Source organism: Lonchura striata, chromosome 3, assembly GCF_046129695.1.
Source record: "Lonchura striata isolate bLonStr1 chromosome 3, bLonStr1.mat, whole genome shotgun sequence".
Taxonomy (NCBI): domain Eukaryota; kingdom Metazoa; phylum Chordata; class Aves; order Passeriformes; family Estrildidae; genus Lonchura; species Lonchura striata.
This window is the reverse complement of record NC_134605.1, coordinates 50,448,306-50,474,565: the sequence shown is the minus strand read 5'-3', so window position 1 is coordinate 50,474,565 and position 26,260 is coordinate 50,448,306. Positions and strand designations below refer to the sequence as shown.

Here is a 26,260-nt window from a genome sequence, read left to right as displayed (position 1 = left end):
TCCTCTATTTAAGAAAGTCCACCTGCCCAAAGCAGAGCACATGGTTTGTCACATGAGATTTCAAAATGGGATTCCTGTCACGGATGAAAACAGATGAATATTGAAAATGCCATATTGCTTTATCCAAATTTTCTGTCTACCCTGCACTTTCATAGGTCTTTTTACTGCACTTAATGTGGTTTTGGTTGATTTTACTTTTTTGTTTGTTTTTGCTTTGTGGCTTGTTTTTTGGTTTTTTTTTAGGGGAGGGGCATTGTTTTCTTATGTTTTTTCCCTAACAGTACCATTGGAAAGCACTTGCAGATATTAAAAGAAATCATTATTGAAAGTGCCTCTCTCAAGCACCAAAATTAGGCTCAGAGATTTAAGCCACATTAAAATGGAACATTGAGCTCTTGACTGACAGAATAACATTTTTAAACTATTTTTTAAATCTCACTTTTATTCAATGTTTGTAACCAGTATCAGCTCTAAAGTGTACGTGCACATAAGGGTTATGAGACGGTCAAAAGCACCTCAGAAGACAGTGTGCTGCTTTTGGCTGGGGTAGACTTAATTTTCTTCACAGTAGCTCTGAGGGGGCCATGTTTGGGTTTGTGCTGAAGACAAGGTTGGTAACACAGGGATGTTTTAGTTACTGCTCATCAGCACTTGCACAGAGTCTGCCTCTCACACCACCCCACCTGCCTGGGGTTGCATAAGAGGTTGGGAGGGGACAGCTGGGACAGGTGACCCCAGTTGACCATAGAGATGTTCCATACCTCACATTGTCATACTGGGCATATAAAGCTGGGGGAAGGAAGAGGAAAAGGGGGATGTTTGAAGGGGGAAGTTACAGTGTGTCTCTTCCCAAGTAACCATTACATATGATGGAACACAGTTTTCCTGGAGATGGCTGAACATTTGCCTGCCCATGGGAAGTATATATGTAAGAAAATAAGTTGAATTTAAACATGAATACCTTTTTATTGTTCTTTAACTCCGTTTAAAATGAAGTATCAATATCAAAATATAACAAAAATTCCTAATTTTGCCAAATATTTTCACTCAGTCCTTGTTGCAAGTAGCTTTGGAAATAATTTTAACATTTGCAGAACACAGTTCTGTACTTAAACATATCTCACACAAATAATTCATGGTTCCTGCTGTGTTCTGTACTTGCTCTGTGCAACATTTCCTTGCCTTAATGTACCTTTGCTCTTCTGCTGGAGAGTAGTGGCTATAGTGTGGACAAGGATCAGCTGTAAGGCTTCACCCATTCTTGTTTCTTACAAATTTCTTGCACTTTGAGAATTGTCCCTCAGCAGTTACTTTCTGTAGTAACTTATTTGTAGTTTTCTACCTTACAGTATGGGTTGATTAAATTATTTTCTAAAGTCCTTGGAGTGTGCTCTGAAATACAGGACATGGAACAGAAACAGAATAAAGATGAATGCAGACCTGCATACGTAAGAGATGCCTCATCAGTGGAATCAGCCTGTTGCATGAATAAAACCTCATTAATACAGTGCTGGTTTCTCTGAAGGGGGGGTGAGGAAACCAAAAACAAACCATGGAAACTTAACCAAGCATAGCAGGTGTTTTTCAACATGTCCTCAAGCACACTTAAGCAGACAGCAAAAGGGTGCAAGGAATTGTGTTTTGACCTGCTCCAGTTCTTGTTATCAGGACATCTCTCTTGTATGACGAAACTGTAAGTAGCAGGAAAATTACAGGAACCAAGGAAAAGAGTTGTTTCCTCTGAAAGTTCAGGCCCTTGGATCTGGTAAATTTTCATCAGCCATTTGGCTTAAATATTAACTGTCTTCGTGGCACATAGCTGCCCTAAGAAGCTCTTGAGTTTCTTCTGTTTGTTGACGAACTTGCTCAAGGAGTTTGGCCATTTGGCCTTTTCTGAATGCTAATGAAAAGTCTGCATCTGAAGAGGAATAACAGATGTTAGGCAACCTGCTGGTTTTTCCTATGTTCTAATGCAGATGTATAGAAAACTTATTTTTCAGGTTAGGTACAGTTGGTTGGTGGTTCTCATTACTGGTAAGGCAGAAAAATATCACACAAAACCGATACAAATTCAGTTTTCATCCCTACAGCCATTCAAGATTGCTGCTAAATTCTCAAGATCCAGATGTATAAATCTCAATTGCCAAATTCAGCCTTATGCAGCAGTGGCCTGTCTAGATACAGCAGGGTTTTGGCTCTGGCTCTACATATGTAAAGATATGTGCTATATACAGTTATTACCACATTATAACCCTCATAAGTACTCAACATTTATGCAAAGACAAGAAGACTAACTTAACCCAGCATAATATTAAGTCATGGACTTTTAATATGAAGATGTGAGACTTCCCAGCTTTAATATCAGCTAATCATGCAATTTCCTTAATCACTTGCTTTATCAAAATAAACTAATATCACATTTGCAAAACTTTTAGGTTGGATCTAGTGCCGAAAATTCTTACATAGGATAAAAGCATCTGTTCCTGAAGTCCTGTTTCCCTGCTGTTCTGAACTTTAATTTTAAAGGAAACAAACAAAATCGTTCTGCCTTTATTGGGAGATACTCTTAAAGAGCTGCTTAAAAAACATGTAACAGCTATTCTTGAGATTATTCAGTTTTCTTAAGTGAGTAGAGCTTGTCTCCAGAGAAGTTTGCACTGTCAGTGCTTGGACTCATCTTGGAGGTCTTTTCCAACCCCAATGATTCTGTGATCTGTTACTAAGCAGTGCCTGTTTGCTGCTGATGGATGCAGGCAGCCTTGGCAGGAAGGACATACCTGCTCGTAGTTTGCAGAGTGTGGAGATGCCCAGCTGCTGAAAACGGACCTCTTGGTGGGTAAGAAAATTCTTGAGGTAGGCTTGAATCTCTCCAATGTGATGCTTCCACAAAAGCATCATTCTTTCTGCATAAATGGGAGAACCACTGGAGATCAGTACGAGCCTTTAAACGCTTTGAAAACTGACTTCTGAAACAACATTTATAAGATCAATAATGACTCATCCATCTTCAGCTAAAACCAACATTATTGCAAAGACTGGCAAGGGACTTCGCTGTACTACAGCTTCTGATAATATTGCTGATACTTGAGGTAAAAAGATGAGTGGGCTGCTGTGCTGGGAATCTGATCCCTGTGCAAGGCACCTGCTGATTTATAGACTGGTTAGCCAGGTACGTGAAGCTATCCATGAGATTATTATACTGTTGGATTCTGCTCACTACCTGAGAGAGTCTGCTCTGTTGCAAATCCTCTATGCTGGAAATTAAATAGATTTGCATTTTCCCTTACTGGGGACTCACCACAGATTTCAGTTTTTCTATGTCTAAAATCTAACCATACCTTTCTAGAGAATGCGTCAAGTATCATCTGAACACCTTTTCTTGCAAGTCTTAAAGGCTCTCACCTGCATGAGACAAGTATATTAAGCATAAAGCTTTTCTACAGGTAAAAATAATGCTCTTTTTTTCTCTCTCATTGAAACTTGAAAAATTTTGGCTACATTCCTAAAAGCCACTTCACTGCTCCTGCTAATTTAGTCTAGAACTATATCGTTAGGACTTGGTTCAGTAACAGTTTTTCTCTTGCTGGGCAGGGAGCAGAGTTAATCTAAAATTTTGGAACACAGCCTCTGCTGTCTGTGGGGGATGATGCCATCACATTTTACATACTGAGAAAGGTCAAACAGAAAGATGTAACCTTGTCTGAAGTGACCCTTGCCTGAAATACATTTTCATCTCTCCCATGGTGAGGAGTATCTTAATAGTCTCCCACCTTCCTACTGAAGTTGTTTGCAAGGACCTCAGAATTGGCTATGGACCAGCCCTGCAGAATAGCAGTTCTTGAAGAAGGCAAAAAACATGTAAATCAGATCTATGGTCCACTTTCATCCCTGGAGTTTCTCATGCACTCAAGGACTGTTTTATTTCAAGGTTGGCTATAGGCATTTGTACTCTAAAAAAATTGATAGAGACCAAATGAGGGCATGATAGAGGAATATTTAAAGTTGTTCAGTGCCTGACAGTCCTTTGGAAAAAGGCTAATTTCACTCCAGACAGCCATAAATCTCCTTCAAAGCATAGTTAATCCTGTAGAAGTTACCGTGACTGATCGTGTGATGGATGATGGAGGCAGCATGGAAAGATGGCTCAGGATGTTCGAGTTGGCCAGCCAGTCTTACCAAGCACTTTGTCAAAGGTTCATCCATCCACTTGACCATGTGTAACATGGCTCCTTCTGAAAGGCAGAAAGGTAAGAGAGTAGTCTCTAAATAGCAACTCCAGTGTCAAAGAAATGAAGGTGAGAGGTCTGCCAGAAACTGCTGAAATAGGGAATCCTTAATGCAATTGGAGAAGCAAAATAAGTGCTGAACTTGGTTAATAAGTATGTTTAGGTTGCAAAAAAAGGGTCATATTTTGAGGTTATGCTCTCAGTAAGGTAAAGCCATGGATCTGGTTCTTATTTTGGCTTTTTGTTCTGGAAAAATGAATCATTTTATGTGCAAGATCCACTCATAGCCTATTGGGCTCAGTCGGTCCAGCAGCTACTGTGCTCTGCTTGCAAAATTAAATGTGACGTGTAGCCACCTGCATGGCCATTACACCAGATAAAAGAGATGACTTCTTTGACAGACAGATCCAATGCTGGGGCATGTTGGTACACACATCCTTTCTGCTTTAAAGAGTGCTGTACCTTTCATGAGTGCCAATTTGGTATCTCTGATAAAATCCATGTGCAAAAAATGTCAAGATATAGACCTACTTGGTATTTTAGTCTAACAGTTTCTGCAAGGATAAAATTATTTCAGCCTGGGAAACTGGGAAATGTTACAAATAGAAGTAGACAGGCCATGTACAGCAGTAAAGTTCAGCAGAAAAAAAAATTAGAGTAAAAAACTTTAAACAGTTGAACAAAAGTGCAGACAATGTATCCTGACAGTGAACTGGATTTTGTTTTTGAAACTTACAACTAAACAATGAATTTAAAAGGAAAGACTTGGCTCTGTGTTCAGCTGTGCTCCAGCTCCTTTTAGAATTAATAAAGGACACGTGCACGTCTCTGATTCAGTCATTCATGGAGGGTTGCTGCCATACCTTGCTTTGCTAGCTCAGCAAGGCAGGATGTCACATAACGAAGGTAGTCTTCCTGAGTGTCAGTCAAAAGCATGGTCTGGAGGAGACCTTCAACACAGCAGCTCTCAGTGATTCTCTGCCACAAGAGAGAGATTCATGTTTAGTACTTCCATTATGGTTTAGTGGTGTCTGGGGGCTTCACAAGTACTCCTCAGGACTTCAGAAGTCCTGAGGTGAAACCATCAATAATAGAAATGTCTCCTCCCAGATCTGCCACAACCAGGTGAAAACACCTTGGATTGTTCAGAGATCACCTGTGCTGAGATAAATCTTCTATAGACTGAGTTGAAAACAGGAGACTTAGCCTGTCCTGACCTGGACTAAAAGCAAAAAATGAGACCAAGAGATGAGTTCTGAATGAGTCAGCTGGACTGGTTACTACTGAAGTTGAATCATGAAGTCATCAGCTCTCTGGGACACCTAACAATGGAAGCTACTCATGGCTCCCCAAGTGAGCTCAGGTGTCTATCAACAAAAGAGAGTATCTTTTTCTGATACTCGTTTTATGTTGTTTAGAGATTCAAGGAGAATACAAAACTACTGCTTTTCACACTCTGTTTCTGTCCTGCTGGCATAGAAATAGGACTGCCTTTTTCCTCTTGTGCCAAGGACAAATGTGTTTTAGGAAGCGTTCCTTAGAATCTGCCCTGGAAACCTGGCACTCCCACTCATGTCTGTGTATTCACTTATGCAGTGAGAGCTTGATACTCTCACAATTATGAAGCTTTATGAAGGTGAAGCAGCTCCCAGCTGATAACAGGATAAAGTCACAGAATTTTAGTATTTCAAAAATATAAAATATTTGTCAAACCTTGAATGGATGGTCTATTTTTATTCCTACTGTGGGCCTTGAGTTTAAGAGAATCTAGTTTCCTGCAAAACTTGATGACACAGCTATTAGAAATTTATATAATTCTTATATTACTGAAAAAACCCATAATTTTCCTTCTGGCTGGTTTAAATCTCTGGAAATAGTAGTAATTGGATCATGAACAAAGAGGGAAAAAAAAGAACAGAGTCTTGAAAAGTAGGTACTAGGAAGTGAGACAAAGCAAAAATGAGGATTTGGTGGGTTTTTTCCCCTCAAATTAATTGCTACTGGTGGTACTGTTTGATCAAGGTACTCTAAAAGGCAAGGAGAAAGGAAGTGCATCCATGCATATGGATTTTGAAGTCAGCAAGAGGGATCTTTATAGCATTTTGGCATAGCTAGTATCTTGCCAAAGAGGTAAAATATACATCAATAGCTGGGGTTCTGTTTCACAACGAACAGCAGCTGAAGCATGAGAGCTAAGAAATAAAGATTGAGTTCATAACAGACCTCAGATTTTCCTGAATGATTCCTTTAATCAGTATGAAATGTCCTTGCTAGAAGATATTTTTATACCTATGATACAGTTAAATCAGGTAGCCACACTGCTCATAGCAAAAATTAGGTATTTCTTATTTTAATTAGCTTTTTTTGTATTGTATTGGGAAAATATGAATGAAACTACCTTTAATTTTTGAACCTTTTATTCATACATGCAATTTTGTGTAAAATATATAGCAAGTTGGCATATGTTTAATTACCCACAGAATTAATTATTCTTTTTAATGCTGATTTGACATAAACACAATGGCAACCTCACAGTGACAAACATTGTATACCTACCTGTCTGTTTTTGGAAAGGCTCAGGTTTTTGATGATGCAAGCAGTATGTCCAACAATCACAGGGTCTGTTTTATGTGCTGCCAGTAACGTCCCCAGGCTCTGCAGTAGCTCAGAACATGCCAGAGTGTCCTGAGAAGAGCAACCAGTATCTCAGTTACATCCAATATGGACAACACAACACAGCTTTGCAGTCAGCTATGGAGAAATTGAACTTAGCTCTGCAAGAAGAGCATTAGTTTGCTTATTTAAACTAAGGATGTGGCTGGGTCCAGTGCTGCTTCTCTCACATATGGTCTGACTATTGAGCACTTGCTATGGAAGGCTGGAGTCCTCAAGGTTGTGTAGTTTATGGTTGTTTCCATCAAAGGCCTCACCAGGGTCATTGCTAGTCAGGGGAAGGATGTGTGATCCCAACTGGAAGGAGAGGTTGTCAGGGTCGCTGTGAAAGGCAGAGCTACATGGGGAAGTAGCCACAGCAGTGTGTTCTTGAGTACCCCAGCAATTTACCTGGCTGCAATAATGAGTTGTAGGTTTAGATCAGTTTGTGATCAGGCACCTCTTCAGTGAACATGTCCTGAACAACATCTTCTTTACACACATTTCTCTGTTGTCTGATGATATTTTAGAGGTAGTTTGCTAGGTATTTCTCTGTGAATGAAGTCTTCCTCCAGTTACCATTAATATTAATTGAATCACAGAATGGCCTGGGTTGGAAGGGACCTTAGAGATCATCTAGTTCCAAACCCCCTGCCATGTTCAGGAACACCTTCCACTAGGCCAGGTTGCCAAGACCCCCATCCAACCTGGCCTTAAACACTTTCATGGATTGAGCATCCACAAATTCTCTGGGCAATGTGTTCCAGTGCCTCACCACCCTCACAGTAATGATTTTTTTTTCCTAATATCAAATCTAAACCTACTTTCTTTCAGTTTGAAGCCATTATTCTTGTCCTGTAGTATCAGATTGGAGTCTGGATTACTGTACAGGTAGTTCCCTCAATAACAATATGGATTAAGGGGGCACTGCTGTGTGTAAGAGAAACCTGATTTCAACAGAGTTTATTTTAGGTCTCCAGTTAAAACCAAAATATTTCCTCTTGGGAGTGTTTTCTCTTTCAGTCTCCTTCCCATAGGAATTTAGGAGTTTTTAATGCAGTTCTTCTGTTTGTTCAAAATGAACTATATTATTTGTACTATTTGGAAACTGAGATGCATTAGCAAGTGAATTCAATATAAAGCAAATAATTGGTCAAAACAGCTGCAAAAAATCACATAATTCTGAAAACTGAAATATCAGGATCACTAAAGCTGTGTTGAGAGGCAGATGTCTTTAAAAGTTAGTTTAACTTTATTCTTTCTTTTGCTTAGGTTAAATTGCAAAAGTGTATCTTATTTTCTTTTAATACCAGATGACATTTTCACTTAGCTCATTTTAAGCACTGTCACAACCACCAATCCAAAAATAAAATAGGCAAGTAAGTGGAAAGGGCAGTTCTGTGCCTAAACACAGGGCATTTAAAGAATTCTGTATGCAGATATGACAGTAAATTTTCCTTAGTCTTATTTTTTGTTTTCTCTAAAGGAAGAAATAATATAATTTTAGATAATCCAATTAAATTCCCACTGATGACTGTCTTCTATGCTTTTGGGGCCAAATAGCCTCCTTTCTATGTAATCTCATCAACTGTCGTACTCATTTTTGATTTGCTACAGCCTGAGAGGAGGAAATTTTCTATGGATTATAAAGAAACTTTCTAATATCTCATTACTTCCCTGCCAAGATATTTTGTTTATTTGGGACCTACATTAGCAAGTGACAGTACTTGAATTTTGCTGAACTTCTTTTTTTGGCTGGAATATGGCTGAGATCCACATTTTGTTTTCTGGCTCAATTTTGCACAGTGCAAGAGAATCACGAGAAAACTGTGAGTAAAAATAGATTGAGTGATTCAGATGGATATTGATCTAACTTCTCCCAAGACTAGAATATTAAAAAAAAAACCCTAAAGGCAAGGAGAAAACATTCCAGCAGCAAGTGTGCTTACATTTGCAATGCTGCACTCATACTCCTTACACAGGGATTTCTTGACAAGGTAAATATTATCCCATTTACCAGTTAGCAAGATGTTAAGGCAGAGTTATTTTGTACCTGGAGTCAAGAGTCAGTGACATCATCCTGAATAGACAGACCCTGACTTCCAGATCTTTTGCTCAAGGGGATTTGACTTAAAAGACTGTTTTCTCACAAAGCCTGATTCTTTAGTGTTTCAGGATTGGACTGTCCTTGGACAAACTGAATACACTTCCCTCTGCAAGAGGGAAGTTTTCCAGGCCTTGTCGCGAATCCCTGTCAACAGCCTGACCAGGGGATTGCAAAAAGGAGGCTGAAGCACGGCAAGGAGCTCCTATGAAGCATTCCTGGGGGTTTGCTTCATGGTAACGAAAGGGCAGACGGATTCTGCCCCTTTGTATCCTGGGTAGTATTTGTAATAATTCAAGCATCACTTGACTTGGTTGTAAAGGTTAGCTTTGTTCAGTGGTCTGTTTTCCAATAGTTGTTCCCATGGAGAAGTCCCTTTTTCAGTCACGGAGAATTCAGCCTGAGTTAGAGAAAGAAACATTGAAAAGACTTGTAAAACAGGCCAGAAAAGGCATGGAGATGGGGAGGCAGGATATGAATACGAAGAGGTCAGCCTCTTCTCAGAGTGCTCAGGGCTCGCTTGCACAAAGCAGCAACACTCAGTAGTCAGGGACAGCCGTGTTTGCTCACTAAAACAAATTCAGAGATGTAGATACTTCTCACTGGAGAATAAAATGAGATACTTTGCTTTCCAGCCTCCTGCTACTGACGCTTTTTCCTTCATGAAAGATGGGCTGTTTCACCACTGGTGTACCAAGGCTGAGTTCATAGTGTCTTTGCTCCCACTGATGCAGACCAGGTCTTTTTGTGGCCAGGGATTTGAAACGCTGGTAAAGACAAGCTTCAGGACCAGGGAGAAAAGGATTTGTGGGTACTCTTTGCTGGGAGAACAAAAAATGTAAACTATGTTTGGAGACAAGAAAGGCAAAACTGAATGAGGACCATGTTCCAGCATAATGTCTCATACTGAATAACATCTACTGTGCAAATGGCCTTCAACTAATTTAATACATTTCAGCTGTAAGCTTGTTGAGAGCAAATTGTGTTTTGACTGTATGAGGCAGTTTGAGGAGCAGTGAGGATGTTTGATGCTCATGCAGCCACTGTGCCTTGAATAGCTGTGTGCTCTAGTTGCTGCTTCCCAGGCATTGAGCTCACCAATTTTTCCATTCACGTCCCAGAGGTAGGGGAGTTGAGATTTTGGTTTGCATACAGACAACTGAACTGTAACACACCAAGCTATCCAAACCCAGAGTAAATTTCCAATCAGGCTGAGTGTATATCAGGCACAGGAAGCACTTAAGGCCACCTGAAGCTATTCAGACCCTGTCGCTACTGCTTGAAGCAATGTGGCTGGAAAGGTTCTCACATATTTTTTTTCTATGTACCCAACCTCTGACTACCTTCAAATGCTGTTGTTGGCTTAAAACACTTACCAAAACCTTTCACATCTATGTTTTTAAGGATGTCTTTAATTACTGTAAAGAAAAGTTTATTTAAAAACAAGAGTAATCTGTCAATACTTGCCGTAATTTCATTGTAGTCAGACTTCTTCATATGTTAGCTAGTGTTGCACTATTAATGGTGGCATTTACCTTGAACATGGGCGCAAGAATCATTCTGTAACTTAGGACATTAGGATACACAGTCCTGGTGAAAGTCCCAATGCATTAACTAAAGATAGACAACATTTCAAATTCTGTTAGTCCCCCTTTTTGTTTTGATCCTAATTCAAAATATATCAATGTTCTACAAATGTACTTTTGAATAACACTGTTCATGTAGGGAGTAATGTATACTTTCCCTTTGTTCTGTACTTATGCACTTCAAATGTGTGTTCTAAATCAGTTTTTCTGCTTTTCAGTGTGTGTAGAAGCTCTGTAGCCAAGAAATAACTTCCTTGGTTGCCCTCATGGTGGCAGTCTCTGATGGTGCTGTGTATGCCCTCCCTCTTGTACACGCATCTGGAGACCTATGGTCTGGGGACTGTAGGGACTAGAGGGAGTTGCAGGGAGTGCAAGGCATTATCCACATATCCAGCGACTCTGACATCCATGTCCCCCTCTGCTCTCTCACTGGTCTCTCCTCTGGGTCCCATTCAGCACAAAGATGGCTCGTCAGGTAGCTAATGACAGTGCAGATGCAGTAAACGAAGCCTTGTTATTTTGGGTAGGAGAGAGAAGGGTTGGGAAATCTCCCAGAGTCTCTGTCATTCTCAAATTGCATTTCATAGGCTGTTTTGCCATAAGAGTGTTACCCCAGGTGGTGGCCAGAACTAGCCTTTCCCCTCTGTTTTTGGGAGATGGCCTCCCATACCTGGTTGGGCGGGTGCTGGGAGAGTATCCAGAGCAGAGCAATGGAGGCACGACGCACATCCTCGTTTCCAGAGGCCAGGAGAGAGCACAGCTTGGGCAGGACGTTCTCAGCAACCATCTCAGCCTGGATGTCCACTGGTGTGGGAAAACAAAGGAGGTCACAGGGGTTCAGAGCACTACAGGAGTAATTCAGGCTCTGACTCAAACAGTTGACTATTGCCTGAAATTAGAGGGGCCCTCTCCAACTCTGTGTGATGGGGCAATGCCAGATGTTTGGTTATAAAAATAAATCCTCATTTGTTCTGCTTCCTTTTGCTGAGAGATTAATACAAGCTTGACGACAGAATGTAGGTTTGGACACCCTCAGTCTGTGTCTGAACCTCAAAAAAAAAAAACAGAGTGAGGGGAATTTTCTGAGTCCATCGCTGGCATAAGGCCAGGTAAGAAGTTGGCAGCTTCTGCTGCACAAACACAAAAACCTCCCAAGCAGCACCTATCTCACAGAAATATGGTTAGCCAGGAGAGAACCCAGCCATCCCACTGAGTTGTAAAACCCCACTTGCCCCTACAACCTGCACTAAAAGGCAATACCAGAGCAGCCAGCACATGCACAGGCAGATCTAAAAGGTCAAGCAGACTGGGTGTTTCAAACCTGTCAAGGAGTGGCACAGCACTTCCTTCACTCTCAGCTCCTGTATAATTGTGACTGCTTGAAATTTAAGTACCTCTACATTTTCTAGATGAATATCTCTACCCTGGAGTCTGGGACTTTAGCACTGAGTGTACTAGTCCTCTGCCACTATCTCCGGAATATGTCATAGAAATGAATCTTGGATATTTAATAGGGTTTTTTAGGAGGATGACAAATGCATGGGAGAAAATTACGTTTAATGATAGACAGAACCATGCCTTGGAGAAGACAGGTGCCCACTCAAGAAGCAATTCCAGGAGACATTCTGTCCTAATTGAGTTTAATGCTTAGGAAACATAGAAAGAAGGAACTCACTAAGGCTCTGTGCATTAGCACACCTCTGCTGCCTTTCTCACTTTCTCCAGAGACTCTTCTTGCTACCTGGGAGCTCTAAAACAAATTTAGTTACGATATGCACTGCGCCTTCCTCTTCCCTTAACATCCAGTTAAAATGTAGAAAATGTCTCTGCTTTTGATAGGAAAGGTTCCCAGCCCACTGTGCTCACTCTGAAAGGAAGAGAGAGATAGAAATAGTGTGCTTACCACTGGTAGCCAAGTTTCTTAGGCAAACACATGCCTGGCTTGAAACCTGCTTGTACCAAAGAGGAAAACAAAAAAATTAAAAATCAGAGAGAGGAGGAGAAAGAGCAGTTTCAGTAATGCATGTTCTTGCCTATTGCACACAAAATAAACAAGACAACACTAGCAAGCCCTTACATTATCTTCAAGAATAAATTCTGACATGCTTTTTTTTTTCAACATTTTGATGAAATTTTTTTCAATCTCCTAGTATCAGTCATCCTATTGTTGAAGAAGAATGGTGTTCAGATGTTGGTTTTATTTTAGAGCATCTGATAAGTTATAAGAAAATAAAGGGAAATAAATTGTCCCATTTGCTTTGCTTTTTTTTTACCTCTCCTCTACACAGAATTTCAAGTTGCACCAGGAACTGTGGTTTCTTGAAATTTCTTTGATGTGGCTTCCAACAAAGCAAAATTTTTGAGATGTCATCCTCAAAGCCATACAGTAAAAGTTCCAGATACCAAGAAGAAAAAAATAGTAGCACAACAGATGTGTCAGACAACTTCTGTCACAGACACAATGATCAAAGACAGAGCCTGGGCAGGGCACTTCTCACATGATGTTTCAAGTTAATAGCATACAGGCTATCCTAGTCTATGGGAAGTGTCCAGGGCTGTAGAACAACTTTAATAATTTCCCTCTGCTTTCTTCCTACATTGACCTTGTAGAACCTATGTATTTTCTATTATAGGTGTCTTTTCTCCTGGGAAAGATGCTGCATAGGTACCTCTACAGTAGATGAACAGAATGATGTGAGGCTGAAACTGGAAGCCCAAGTCTATAGCTCTACATGGATGCTTAAGTCTTTTCACAGAGAAAGCTGCAGCTTTACCTTGTCCACAGAAGAGGATAGGAGAGAGATCAGTGTCCTCAGCAGGAATCTGTCACTGGGTCTCAGCAAGGCTTTGTGGTGCTGAACATTGGCTGCCACATTGCTCAGGGCAGCACAGCTGTAATACTGCAAAGAACCAAGAAAAATATGTAGAGAGAGAGGTCAGAGTGGTGACACACTGAAGAGAATAAAAATAAATTGGAAAAATGCTCAGATTTCAAACCAATGGAAATAAAATGCTTTTTCATCTTAAGGTGTTCCAGGGTTGACACAACATGCTGTAGCTGCTACAGCAATCCTGCTGCGGCGTGTTGTACATTCTTTAGAACCCTGGCTGTTTGGGAATGTGCTCTGCTGCTGCAAGGACATTGCTGCTGGCATCTAAGTTAAGTCATCTGCATCTACTGTATTATATGCTTACATTGATTTACTCAAGCTGGATGTAGCTATTGCCCTAGCATGCCAAGAGATCATTTCCAAAGGATCTAACCATTAACGCTAGGGAGGATTACACATATAAAAGTATCTATTACTAGGGAGGTATAATTAGAAGAAACAGGTTGAGCTACAGAGATGGAAGTTTCAAGATGAATCTCAGAGAAATCTAAAAATGCTGAAACAGTTTGCAGAAAGCAATTCCAGAGGGTCCATCCCTTCAGACATCTAAAAAAATCTGACTAGTGATAATTAAACTGATGGGGCAAAAGTTCTGTGCTACTCAAAAGACTGAACAAACAAATTAGCAGTGTAAGGTATACAACTCTGATTCATAGTTTATTTATCAGCATACTTTTGCACTAAGATGAGCTCTCTGCTGAGTGTGCAGAATCACAAACAGGTGTCTGTGACAGGCATAAAATAGAATGCTTTACAGATATTTGCAACAACAAGAAAAAGATATTTTCAAATTATCTTCTCAGAATACTTAGTAACATTGCTTAGAGTGGATGATCAAGGCTAGGATGCAAAACCAACCAAACAAACAAACAAAAAACCCAAACAAGAAAACCAAAACCCAGAGGAAGGGATCTATCTGCATCATGTCTGATGATCTGAAAAACACAAGAAGGTAGCCACATAACAACCCTGTGCATGCATTAATGTCTGCTGGCAGGAGAAGTTTTGCATCATAAACTTTCTCCTGTGCAGTGAGACAAATTGGGTCTTTTAATATATATTATGTGACTGAGCTGAGTTTCACCAAGATGTTCTCCCATGTTTCTCCACTTCACTAGAGAAACCGTCCCTCCTCTTCCCCCTTTTCATTTCTGCATACTAAGGTTTGTGTGCTCCTTACAGTCACGATGTTCCTGTTTTAAAATCTGACCTATTTTAGTCATACCTGGACTTCTGAGTCAGGAGATTCCAGAAGCAAGGCAAGAACTGGTAGGGCTCCTTCCTTGCATAGGACTTGTTGGATTTTCTCTGCCATTAAAAAGAAAAAGTAAAAGTGTCTTCCTCCTTCCCTCCCTCTCATCTGGAGGCACCTTTCAAAAATGTGCACAGTTCTTGGGTTCTAAAGAGTGCTGATATTGTCCAAATATATACCAGTCAGTGTGACTGGAGAATATATAATTTGGAACTTGTGTAATGCAGCAGTATGCAGATATTTTAGTAAAAAGACTAGCAGGCTGTCTGATTAAGCTTTTGATGGTTTTATGCTAAAAACTGCTCTGAGAATCTGAATTGCTGGAGAAGCTGAAAAGCCTCAGGTATGATCTTCACTTTGATTTCTGTGTTTTAAAAACAAATTATTTAAAATATTCTGAATAATATGAGAAATGCAATAGCCAACTGTATAAGTTATTGCCAGCTGTTTCCTTTTACAACACAGAGTTCAAAGACGTTACTCGTGACTTTATTGTTTAGCTCTGTGGAATAATGGTATCATCTTGGTAGGTGAAATTTAATGCTGGTTTGTTTCAGAGTTAATTATGGTAGTCTACATATAATTGCAAAGGACAAAGTATTACTTCTGCTAAAGTTGTTGGCAGATATTCCAGGAGTCTTTAATGTCTGATCTGTGATAATTATCCTTAGGATATTCCAGCATTGAGTTAGTCAGAACAAGCAAAAAGCTCCTAAAGCTCGGCTTTGTTGGATCAGCTCCTAAGATTGCTTTAAAATACACCAAATGTCCTGCTAATTTTTTAGGCCAAATTATTTCTTTAACAAATGGCTATTTTTTTTTCTATTTCTTCAACTGATTGTTTTAATATTCATACATTAGCCCCTAGGATTTGAAAATCAAGTTTTCAACCTGTGGTACCAACATGAATGCCATAGGCAGAGGAAATAACTTGTTGCTCAGATATACTTTTATTCTTGCCTTAACCTTTAGGTTTATTTTTCTATCAGTGTGCTTTCTTTTGGCAATTTCAGTTAACCATTAGTCTGAAAGTACCTGATTGTGTGAGGTTCAGAATAGCACCAACTGCATTTTGTTGGACTCTGGGATCATATGAATTGGCAAGAGACAGTAGGGGTGTAACTCCTCTAGCAGCACCAATAGCCTCTTGGTTGGACTCTGGAGAAAAGAATCAGAGAAAGAAAGAAAGAAAGAAATATTTACTGCTATCTTACTGCTCACAGTAAGATAGCACAAGCAGGACAAGCAGCAGGACTATCCCTTGGTGTTCCCTTCTCTGATTTCTCTGCATGCTCTTAAAAATTCTGAGAGCTTAACAGGAAGGAAACCAACTCATGACTTCTGTATTAGCCATAAATCACAGCAGGTTCAATGTTTTTGGTTTGTGACTAGGATAATTAAAATATCCTTAAGACAGTTTAAACAAGTTAACAGAGTGTCATACTTTCTTCATACCCTTGGTATGTCTGATCAACCTATTCACAGTGTGATAGCCAAAAACTACATCATTAACTGCAGGTAAGGTTTAATTAATTTAGTAGGGTATATTCAAGGCCAATTTCTTTCTTGGAAGGTCCTTGTATTACTCACTTGACATCTAAAAACAGTGCAGAGGTTTCTAAAGACAGAATTTGATTTAACCATTTGAATTTGAAAAGATGATGCTTTTTTGAAGTGGTGGTGATTCCTTGCATGGCAATATATTAAATTGTACAGTTGTATTCAACATCCTGGAGTACAAGGAGAACTCAAAAAAGGTCTGCACAATTTCTTAGGACCCTTGGATGAAAAACTGGTAAAAAAAATTATTATATTTAATTATGTAAAATTAACAATTTAAACACAGTTTAAACAATGGCCAGCTTGTCGAAGTTTGCTGAGAGAAACATGAAGCAGACACAGCAAAAAAAAAAAAAAATAAAGGTATTTGGATGAGATCAAGTCTTCGGATGGTAACTAACTTGGAGAGTTATGAGAACAAAGCTGCTAGTTTTATACCTAAAGTCTATATGGTAGGGAATTGACATACACAGATTAGCCAGGATATTTATTCTAGTTCAGAGTATCAGTTTAATATTCCAGGGCAAGTAATTTTCTGTCTTCCTATGAGTATATACTCAAGTAAATAACTTTTATTCTGAAAAAAAAAAAAGGAAAAAAATAATTGTTCTGGGAAGAGTAATCTATTTAAAATATCTTTTCCATGTGGGAAGCTATTATTCTGGTGAAACATTCTGGTCCCTTTCATAGACAAGCCCTTCTCTAATCTAATCTGCCTACATACCATTCTTTTGTTTCCCTCAGTAGAAGCAGAAAGTCTTTTGTATGGCCCCGACTGGTGTGATGCAGACTACTCAGGTGAATAAAAAAGAGAAGTAAAAAGATTAGGAAAGAATTTAGGTATCAGTGGTTCCCTTATTCTTGTACACAATATACTCCATGAATGTTTGTGAATGTGGAAAAGAACCTCACGTCAGAAAAGGGATTATGAACATTTGGACAAAACTTGGACAAATTCTTTGTTCTATCAGATATTGTGCCTGAGCACTTGTTTTGCCAGTTTATGATGACAGACTGGATGGGGAAATCTGTCTCACCAAGATGTGTAACTGCATTGCCATCTCTCTAAGAGATGCGGCAGGCTAGATCATGTTTCTCTCCTGGACCACCTGCTTGTCTTAAAAAATGCAGTCCCTCCACTGATACCACTGCAACCACTGACTCCCCTTGGAATGCTTGGAGAAGGAAGCCATGTGTTCAAGATGCTACTCTAAAGTGGGGAAATCAACATCTACTTAATCTGTGTTTGAATAACTCACTAATTTATAACTTCTTTCTTCTATCTCTCTGACACTTGTGTGCTTAAACATTCCCATCAGAACTTTAAATGTGCTTTACACTCAGTGCATCCTCCTTGTTTTAGCTTAAAGCAGATGTTCAGGCCCCCCTAAACCCCCAACATATGAACATTTAGTTCTGTTCTGAAGTACTCTGAGTTCTTATTTCAGAACTGATTACTTTCACTCACTGACTGAAAAGCTGTAGATAATTGCAACTATGCATGTGTCCTTTTGCTGTGTGGACAAATGCTGGTGTTGGAAAAAACCAACCTTCAAATATTTTTCATCTGAACGGGTTAGTTTGTTCTTCTTATTTTCAGCTCCCTATTGCAGCAGGGAGACAACCCAGTTTACACATGACCTGCAGTAACACTGCTAAACAGTTTTGCTCTGTACATAGTCTTGCATGCTTGTTGCAACAGAAGTAAGACCATTCTTAGATGCAGAATTTTAGTCATCTTAAAGACATCTAAGGATCTTCCTAATTTGGTTGTGCCTCAATATTTATCTTTTTTGCATAAATGGTCTTCTTGAAGGATATGACTGAACATGATACTTTTCTCAAGCAGACACTTAAAAATACCAGATTCTGTGAGTTAAAATTAAAATAAACCCTGGAGAATTCCCTCTTGCTTTAGTCTCATTGCTGTGGTATCTAAGTATAGTCTGAAAAACAAATAAATGGATCCAGCCCATTTAAACTCTAGTTAAACTGGGACAGAGATCCTCAACACTGATAAAATACCAGGCAGCAACCCAGCCTATGCAGGACTGCCTACCTTTATGTACAGCTCTGAAAGCTCCTTGGGTGTTTAACTTGGAGTACTTGTGCTCAGAAGGACACTGGCACTTAAGGGAGTGTGCAAAGGCATTAGAAGACCACAGGGAATGAAGGTAGCCTGGATCTGCAGTAGCTGAGGGTTCCCTATATTCCACGTTAGATATCTAGAAGGGTAAGAGTGTCTTCAAGAGGAAGTAATATCCTTAGGTGCCCGAACACATCACTTTCTCTGTGGACTGTTTAAAACAGATGAAGGGACATCTCTCTGTAATTTTAAGGGGCTTAGCTCCACTGTCCCTCCACAAAGAAAGTCATTCTAGAGCCAAGTACCTAAAAGTTTAGTGATGCCATGCCTAATTAAGACATTTAAATGAGGCAATTTGCATTCCACACAAAGTAATGTAGTATGTAGAATTCTTAACCTGACAATAATATACAATGCTTAAAAATAAGCTCCTATGGGAAAAGTGTTTAAAAACCTGAAAATGAAACAAAGAGGTGGGATAAAATGCAAATCAGCATTTTCATGTGGTTGGATCCTGCTTATCCACTCCTCCTTTGCAACATAAATACTTAAATGAGAAATTAACACTTTCATCATGCTTCCCTCAGCCTTCTGGGACATCAGACTGCACCTTCCCATGCTGGAGAAGGAAGCTGGCTACAGGAAGGGAAACAAATGTGAAAACGTGGCTTTTCTACAGACTCATACAGAATTTGTACTGGAGAACTATGAGTTTGCACAAGGTAGAGTAAGACAGACTAACATGACAACCTTTCTTTTGGTAACTGTGGCTGAACTTACCTGTCTGGATACCAGGAAAATATTAATATCATTATATGAAATATTCATAGTTAAGCAGAAGATGGTGGCAAATGCAAGTCGTACATGATGGATAAAAAAAAAACTGACTGAAAGCAAACTGGCAGCAAGTTTTGCTGAATGGAAATGACCACCTGGGAAGAGGCTACAAATGGAGTTCCATGAGGACTAGGCTGTATTTGATCTTAACACAAAGATGTGAGTGTAGAATTGTCAATGCAGTGGAAGACTAGAATACCTTACAAAGAACAGACAAGTTAGAATACTGAAGCAATGGAAACAGAATGAAACCTGTACAAAATGCAGGGATGTGCACTTGGAAGCATTTGTGATATAGAGCCTGATTACTTGGTATCTCCTGGAAATAGCAGCAGAGGAGGAGCAAGACTAAGTGATTAAGTCAGCTGTAGATGACAGCATCATCATGGCACAATCACCAAACCTGTAAGTGTTACCATGCAATGTACCACAAAACATATTTCTATATGCGCCACAATAAATGGCACAGGTGAGACCCCAGCTGAAGTACTGCACATTTCTGGTGACTTCTCTTTCAGAAGACATGAATCCAAAATGGAATTCCTCCAGCATTTATCTATATCCTGGCACTGTAACAGTGCCTGAGGCCTGTGGCATCATGATACAGCACATGCAAATCCTATGTTCCATTCCTGGAACATATTATTTACAACCAGAAGGACTCTGAAGATTAATGGAGAGTCTCACTTACAAGAGGAGTCTTAAAAGACCTTGGCTTTCTCAGTCTAGTAAAATGAAGGAGCCTCATCAGCACAGGCATCAGAGAGACAGAACTCCTGAAGCAAAAGCCAATGTAGACATTAATTAAGATAAGCCAGTCATGAATACATTTAGGATGAAAATCAGAAAAAGGTTTGTAATCATAAGAACACAAAGGTCAGAAACACTGAGAAAAATAACTGGAATGTCAGGAGGTTGAATTTATAATGTGGGAATAATAAAACTTGTTGTTGTATCTTATGACTCTTAAACCAATTGCAAATACGTTGTTTCATCTTAAAATATGATGGAAGAGTTGAATGAATTCACAGCAGAAGATAAAGGCAAAGAGAACACTCACCCGAAACTGCCAAAGTCATGATGCAGGCACAGGAATTACACTGGACAGTGGGATCCTCTGATTCAAGCAGATCCAAAATTGGCTCAAGTAAACCCATTTGGACAACTAATTCTTTGTCAACTATTCAAAAATTCAAGAAAAAATGGACAAATATAAAAAAGTAAGCAGTTTGTGATTTTGTGGAAAGAATACATCATCCATTGACTGCCTTAGAAATCTACATTATGATTATACAAAATAGACCTAAGATAGAAACAGCCAGAAATCCACTCACATTCCCTAGCTGGGTTTGCTTAATTCTTCTTTAGATGCATGAAAAAGTGTAACAGATGTTTGGAGCTGTTAGGCCAGAAGGTCCCAAATCAGATTGATTTTGGCAAGAGCAACTGCAGCTTTCCAATAGGCTCACAGCTTACTCAGCAACTCCCCCACCCTTTCTTTTCCTTCTGAGGTCTACCCTTTAAATATTATTTTTTTCTTTGTAAATAGTGACATGATATTATTTGCAGCAAAATTCTTAAAAAAAGAAAGTAAGAAGAAAGCCAGCTTCGCTGAAGTTTGACCCTGTCTTTTGTTATTATGGGACTGCAGGATGGAATTCTTGTGGCCTGGGTGCCCAGGAGTGCAGTAGTAGATGCAAGAAGGACTTTGTTGATGAGGTGTGGCATGTTCATGCCCTGTCCATCAACATAAACTTTATTAGAAAGTTATTCCTCTGCATCTCCAGATTCTATTTCACGTCTGTTTTCCCCTTTAATTACAGAAGCAAGTGAATTATACTAAGTGTTTAAACCTTTTTTTTTTGATCTGCAAGCAATTTAAGACTAAGGTCCAGTTCATAAATCTTGCAGTCAGAATTAGACTCACACTTGTCCTATCAGGAACACAAAAAAAGGAATCTAGATTTGTATAGAAGTGCCCTCCTTCTGTCTGAGTGGCTGAACAGACACTTCTTCGTCTGAAGGGAGATGTGTCATTAATTACTCACTATTTCCTTCCAGCAGGAAGTTGACAAGGGACAAGGAAGACATCTGCTGCACTTCCAGGTCAGCAGAACGTAGTAAGGCATAGAAGGGTTCCAGATGCTCCACAGGTAGGGGGATGCTCACTGCAAGAGTGAGAGGAAATATTGTCCCATTGTTCATCACAGTCACATTTTTCCTTTGATGGACTTAAGCATGAGGTGCTCCCTCAGGGCTGGATACAGGATGAATGGTATTCACCTTCTTTAAAATTCCACTGCTACTAGCAAACAGGACAAGTTTCCTGAAGAGGTTTTGACTACTCAGGTACTTAAAAAACATCATGGGAAGGGAAGCAGTGTACCTTGCTACCAAACAAGTCATTCTGCCTCACAGCAGGTCCTTGCATTGTGGCTACCAGCACTTTTTATCCAGCAGATAATACACAGGTAAAGCTATCATCCAAGTGACAGAATCATCTCTTTGAAGTAAAATGAAAATAAGCAAATAAATAAATTGCAACCTCCTTATTGCTAGTATTTTTACCTTTTTATAGAATTCAAACTCTTGCTGATATTTTATTTTAGGATATCTAGTCTGGCTCCTAACTACTAACAAACTACCTCAAGAGCCAAGTGCTCCCACAGAATATTTGGAAAAAAGAAGAATGTGTCCTTCATAATTTTCTACTACAATTTATCTTCTGGAGCTTTGTCCTCTTTTGTATATAATTTATAACATTAACTGATCACTATGTCCATTTCCTTTCACCATATTTTGACTGTGATGCTTTCAGGAGATTCAGTATACACTAACTTTAAATACTTTGGGTTCTGCTGGGTTTCACATAAGTATAACAATTTCATAAGTCTTTTATGATCATAAGAGATATCTCCTTATAGCAAAACCCAGAACTGACTCTGCCTACATGGCAATGACAGTTTTCTATCTTCCTTGGCAAAAAATGTGGCATGAAAGCAAAGAAAAAAAACAATTTGTTTAACGAATCAAAAGGAGTTTCACAGTTTGAAATAATATTTTTATTTATAATTACAAGAACATTTTCTAATGCTTACTGAGACAACTTACTGTGCTGGCTCATATGCAAGTAATAGAGGGCAGCTGACTGCTGTAAAGCTGGGTTTTCTGAAAAGGATAAGGTCCTCAAGGCTTCCAAAGGGTCCTTTCCCAGTGGAGACATTTCAAAATCTAAAGATGAAAAATGACAGCACAGGCTCAATTACATCTGTAAAGGGTTAGTTTACAAAAAGAAAATTTAAAGCCAGCCAAACACATAAGAATTTTTGTACTGCAACAACTCCATAAAGCCCATCTATCTTTATTCATGTTTCCATGAGCAGAAGCAATAGATGAACTGGGTATAACCTGCCCTTGGCAATGCCTCTTGTAAAGCTCACAAAACTAGGGACTGGAAACAAGATAAATTATAACCTTTAGACACTTTTATGCTATCTATATAAATGCACAAAAATATTTATTTTTTTCTGAATCTTTGTTAAAACACTGAACATGGTGTTCTTAGTTAAGTAAGAGTATATATTTCTAATTTATTTTGTATTTCTATATATATTTGTAAGTATAGAAAGGGTATCTATTTCTAATTTACCACATCTGAAGTTCACTGTGTTTCCTGTCCTGGGTATTGAAATACAGGATTTAAAGGAACAGCAACGTGGACTGCAAACAGGCTTGCCTCAGGCTTAAATTTCTAGCATGAGTCTACCTGTTCTCGAGTATGATAGCTCCCCTATGAATAAACCAGATGTTTAACAACAGTCATCAAGCAATAGCAGTCATGCATGACTTCTGTAAGTCACTGTATAATATAATATGTGGAATGGAGCAGCAGAGAGGAAAAGGAATGGGACATTGAATGAATGAACAGAGTAAAAAAGGTAATGTATGATTGATCAACTGGTGGAGCATACAATTATAAGATATATTTTCAGGAAATAGATTAAAGCTATGCAATAATGATTGAGAGATCTCTGTGAAAAATGCCTAGCTACTTTACCTCCCATAGGACAAATAAATGTGAGGGATGTGAGGGGCATGAGTTTTCATGCCTCGCTGCAAAACAGACAATATCTCAAGCCATTAGAAGCTGCTGACATGTCAAACTCTTATCCTCAGGATTAGGTGAGCTTCACAGAACTGCTTATATAAATATATTTTTTAAAAATAATTAGTAGTATACACAAAGGGAAGGACTTGCCTGTGTGTGCAAGGTTTTAGACCAAAAAAACGAACAACCAAACAAACAAAAAAATCTCTTCATGTGGTTTTATTCTGTTCCTTTCACTATCTGAACCTGAATCTATCTGATTCTTCTGTATGTGGTTTTGTTGTCAAAATTTTCACCTGCTTAAAATATCAAAATTTGCTGCCCTGGCTAACAGATGAGTGTGATGATCAACCATGAAGTCTCTCCTTGCACCCAAATTGTCCAAACACTGTCTTTTTGCTTATTATATTTTGTTTCTATTTTATTTCGTTCATATTTATTATATTTTGTTTATTATATTTTGTTTTGAGGATAAGCTTGCTCCCTCTTGGAATAAACACACAGGTGAGTGTTAAAGTAAGAGGGATGTGTCTTGGTTCTCTTTGTGAGGCTTCCTTGCCTCCATTTGTCTAGGCAGTAAAATTTGGCCATCCAGAGAACCAGAACCTTGGTTCTGCTTCCTGGGTGCTGTACGTGTCCTGTCATGGGCAGTGGGACCTCCCTGAAAACCCTCATTGTCATCTGTGTACTGCTGCCAGAGAAGCTCTAGGCTTCCTGCTGATGTACCCCAGCTCCTATGCATCCAAGACAGACCAGACTTCTGAAGACTGATCTCAGAGAGGAAAGGCTCTCTCAAGAAAACACACACTTAGTCTTTTCAGGGAGCAGCAGTGGCTGCTACAAGGGGCCATTCTGGCATCCCCTTCATTACATCTCATCCATCCGCTGTGTGGGCATACTGCCAAGACAGTCTCCTATAGTCAGGAGCATGCTAGACTTTGGAAGAGAAGGTCCAGCCCTGGAAGATCTCCACTGTGTAACAAGCTGAAAGATCTGTCTCCATTCTGGATATGAGTGTCAAGATTTAAACCAGTGCCAAAGGTGCAACAATCAGTGAACCTTACCAGCAGCACAGAACTAACTACATTCACTACATACACTCATATCCATATATGGATAATAGCACCAACTAATACCAACTGAGGCTAATCCACACGTTCCCAACAACAATAGTCAAGCAATTATTCCAGATCTGTTCCATTTCAACAGATCATTGAAATGACAGATCATTTCAAACAGCATTAACCATGTAACATCAAGGAAAAGTGTCTCTCCTGGTTCCCCTTACAAGATTGTTTCATGTTATCAAAAAGACAAGTAAATGAATAATAGTTCCATACCCTTCACACAAATGAAAGTAGGGGACTATGCAATTTTGTGTAGTAGCTTTAACCCAAAGCTGTAAAACACAAAGTATACCAAATTAGTTGTGAGACAGCAAAACCAAACAAGCAATGACCCCTTTATCTTGAGATAAGGACTATTTTTAGATTGGACAACTGACAAAATACACTCATTCAAGATAACTGCAGAAGTGAAATAAAAAACCAAGTTTTCCTATTGATATTGTATCCTAGGACAGGACAAAGAGGATACCACAAAGAAATAGAGGAGAATTAGGCAGATAGCCTGTAAAGCAAAGGAGATATATGAAGAGTTATGGATCTACTTTGATTCAAGGAGAATCCCATGAATGTGATTAAGCCTGATGTCTAAAATGTTTGCACAAAAGCACAGTTGCTTGGAATCCTGAGAGCCCAATGCAGCTTGTCTCAGGTTGACGTTGATCTTCTCCATGTATAGCCCAGACATTTCTAGCTAAGTCCCAGTGTTCAACAAACACAGAGGTGCACAACTGTGCACATCACACTGTGATCTACCCACTCACAGCTCAGTACTCACATGTCATCCAGTCTTATCAAAGCCTATGTTCAATTTTGTCAGTTCCTTTTGACTGACTTCAAAAAAGTAACTTTAATTTCTAGAAGGACACACTTTTATGAAACACATTTACATGAGTTATATATTAACAGTAGCAACAGAGCAAGAAAGTGATTCACTTCTACCTAGATCCAACTTGGTGTCCGGTACACCCAGAAAATGCTCTGTAGCTCTGGTCTTTCCTCATCATCACTGAGCTGCTCAATGCCATATCAGAGCAGATCAGCTAGCAATTTGCTTTCAATCAACAAAATTAATCCCCTTGCTCTTTCACAATCCTTTATAAAAAGACAATTCTTCTTACCTGTTTCAATATGCTGCAGAAACTCCTGTGCTGTCACTCTCTCATGAGGCTGTAGGATGGGCTTGTACAGCTGTCCATTTTTAGAGCTGTTTTGTTTTAAGCAGGAGCATTTGCTTATCAGAATTAAGCATTCCTTGATGCCTTGCACCAAGTCAGAGGACATCCTTTGAACAAAGCCTATGAAGTCCCGGAGGAGCTGCATACATCGTCCACATAGCTGACCCATTCTTCTTCCAACAGCAGCACAAAGCAAGAAGAAAAGGAAGGAGATGGAAACAAAAGTTTCTTCTCAATTCGTCCGCTTTTTGCACTAGCTTTCCTCCTCACTTGTTTGCTCTGTCTTACAGATATTAACACCACACCATGCGCAGTTGCTGTAAGGCAGACAGACTTCTGTGTCCAAAAAAATACATTTCACAAGGCAAATCTCCTAAAGTTCATAAATTATTATTTAAAATTACTGCACTGGAGACACACCTTCCTTTTACTTCAAGAGAAATAAGATAATTACCTGAACACATTTCATAGAAAGCAAATGGAGTTTAGGTCATGGAGGATCCACCAAAGCCTGTATGAGTCTAGAAAAACTCTGGGATAAGGGAAAATACAACCTGTTTTTGTAAGGCAGCTTTCCACATGAAAGGTAGGCACCACCTTGTCTACATGTTGACAAGCTGCAGCTACCAATTGGAGGAAGATGAAAAAAAAAAAAA

At 39.3% G+C, this 26,260-nt stretch overlaps 1 protein-coding gene across 1 annotated transcript; it reads right to left on the bottom strand.

The window, feature by feature from the left end:
- Positions 1-1,796: 1,796 nt before the first annotated feature.
- LOC116183444 (uncharacterized) lies at positions 1,797-25,773 on the bottom strand. Its single transcript, XM_031504490.2, has 14 exons — positions 25,548-25,773; positions 22,306-22,425; positions 21,243-21,362; positions 20,255-20,374; positions 15,747-15,869; positions 14,685-14,767; positions 13,343-13,468; positions 12,472-12,517; positions 11,239-11,372; positions 6,783-6,911; positions 5,090-5,204; positions 4,098-4,232; positions 2,778-2,903; positions 1,797-1,918 (listed from the first exon to the last, which is right to left on the bottom strand). The coding sequence occupies exons 1-14, from the start codon at positions 25,771-25,773 to the stop codon at positions 1,797-1,799; spliced, it is 1,725 nt and encodes a 574-aa protein (XP_031360350.2).
- Positions 25,774-26,260: the final 487 nt, after the last annotated feature.

Excerpts from the sequence above, each read along its gene's own strand:
- LOC116183444 (XM_031504490.2), bottom strand. The coding sequence starts at position 25,773 with ATGGGTCAGCTATGTGGACGATGTATGCAGCTCCTCCGGGACTTCATA. Across the intron at positions 12,518-13,342 it reads TATCCTCTTCTGTGGACAAG|GTTTCAAGCCAGGCATGTGT; the intron begins GTAAAGCTGCAG and ends TGGTACAAGCAG. Across the intron at positions 6,912-11,238 it reads CCCAGCACCCGCCCAACCAG|GACACTCTGGCATGTTCTGA; the intron begins GTATGGGAGGCC and ends TGCTCTTCTCAG.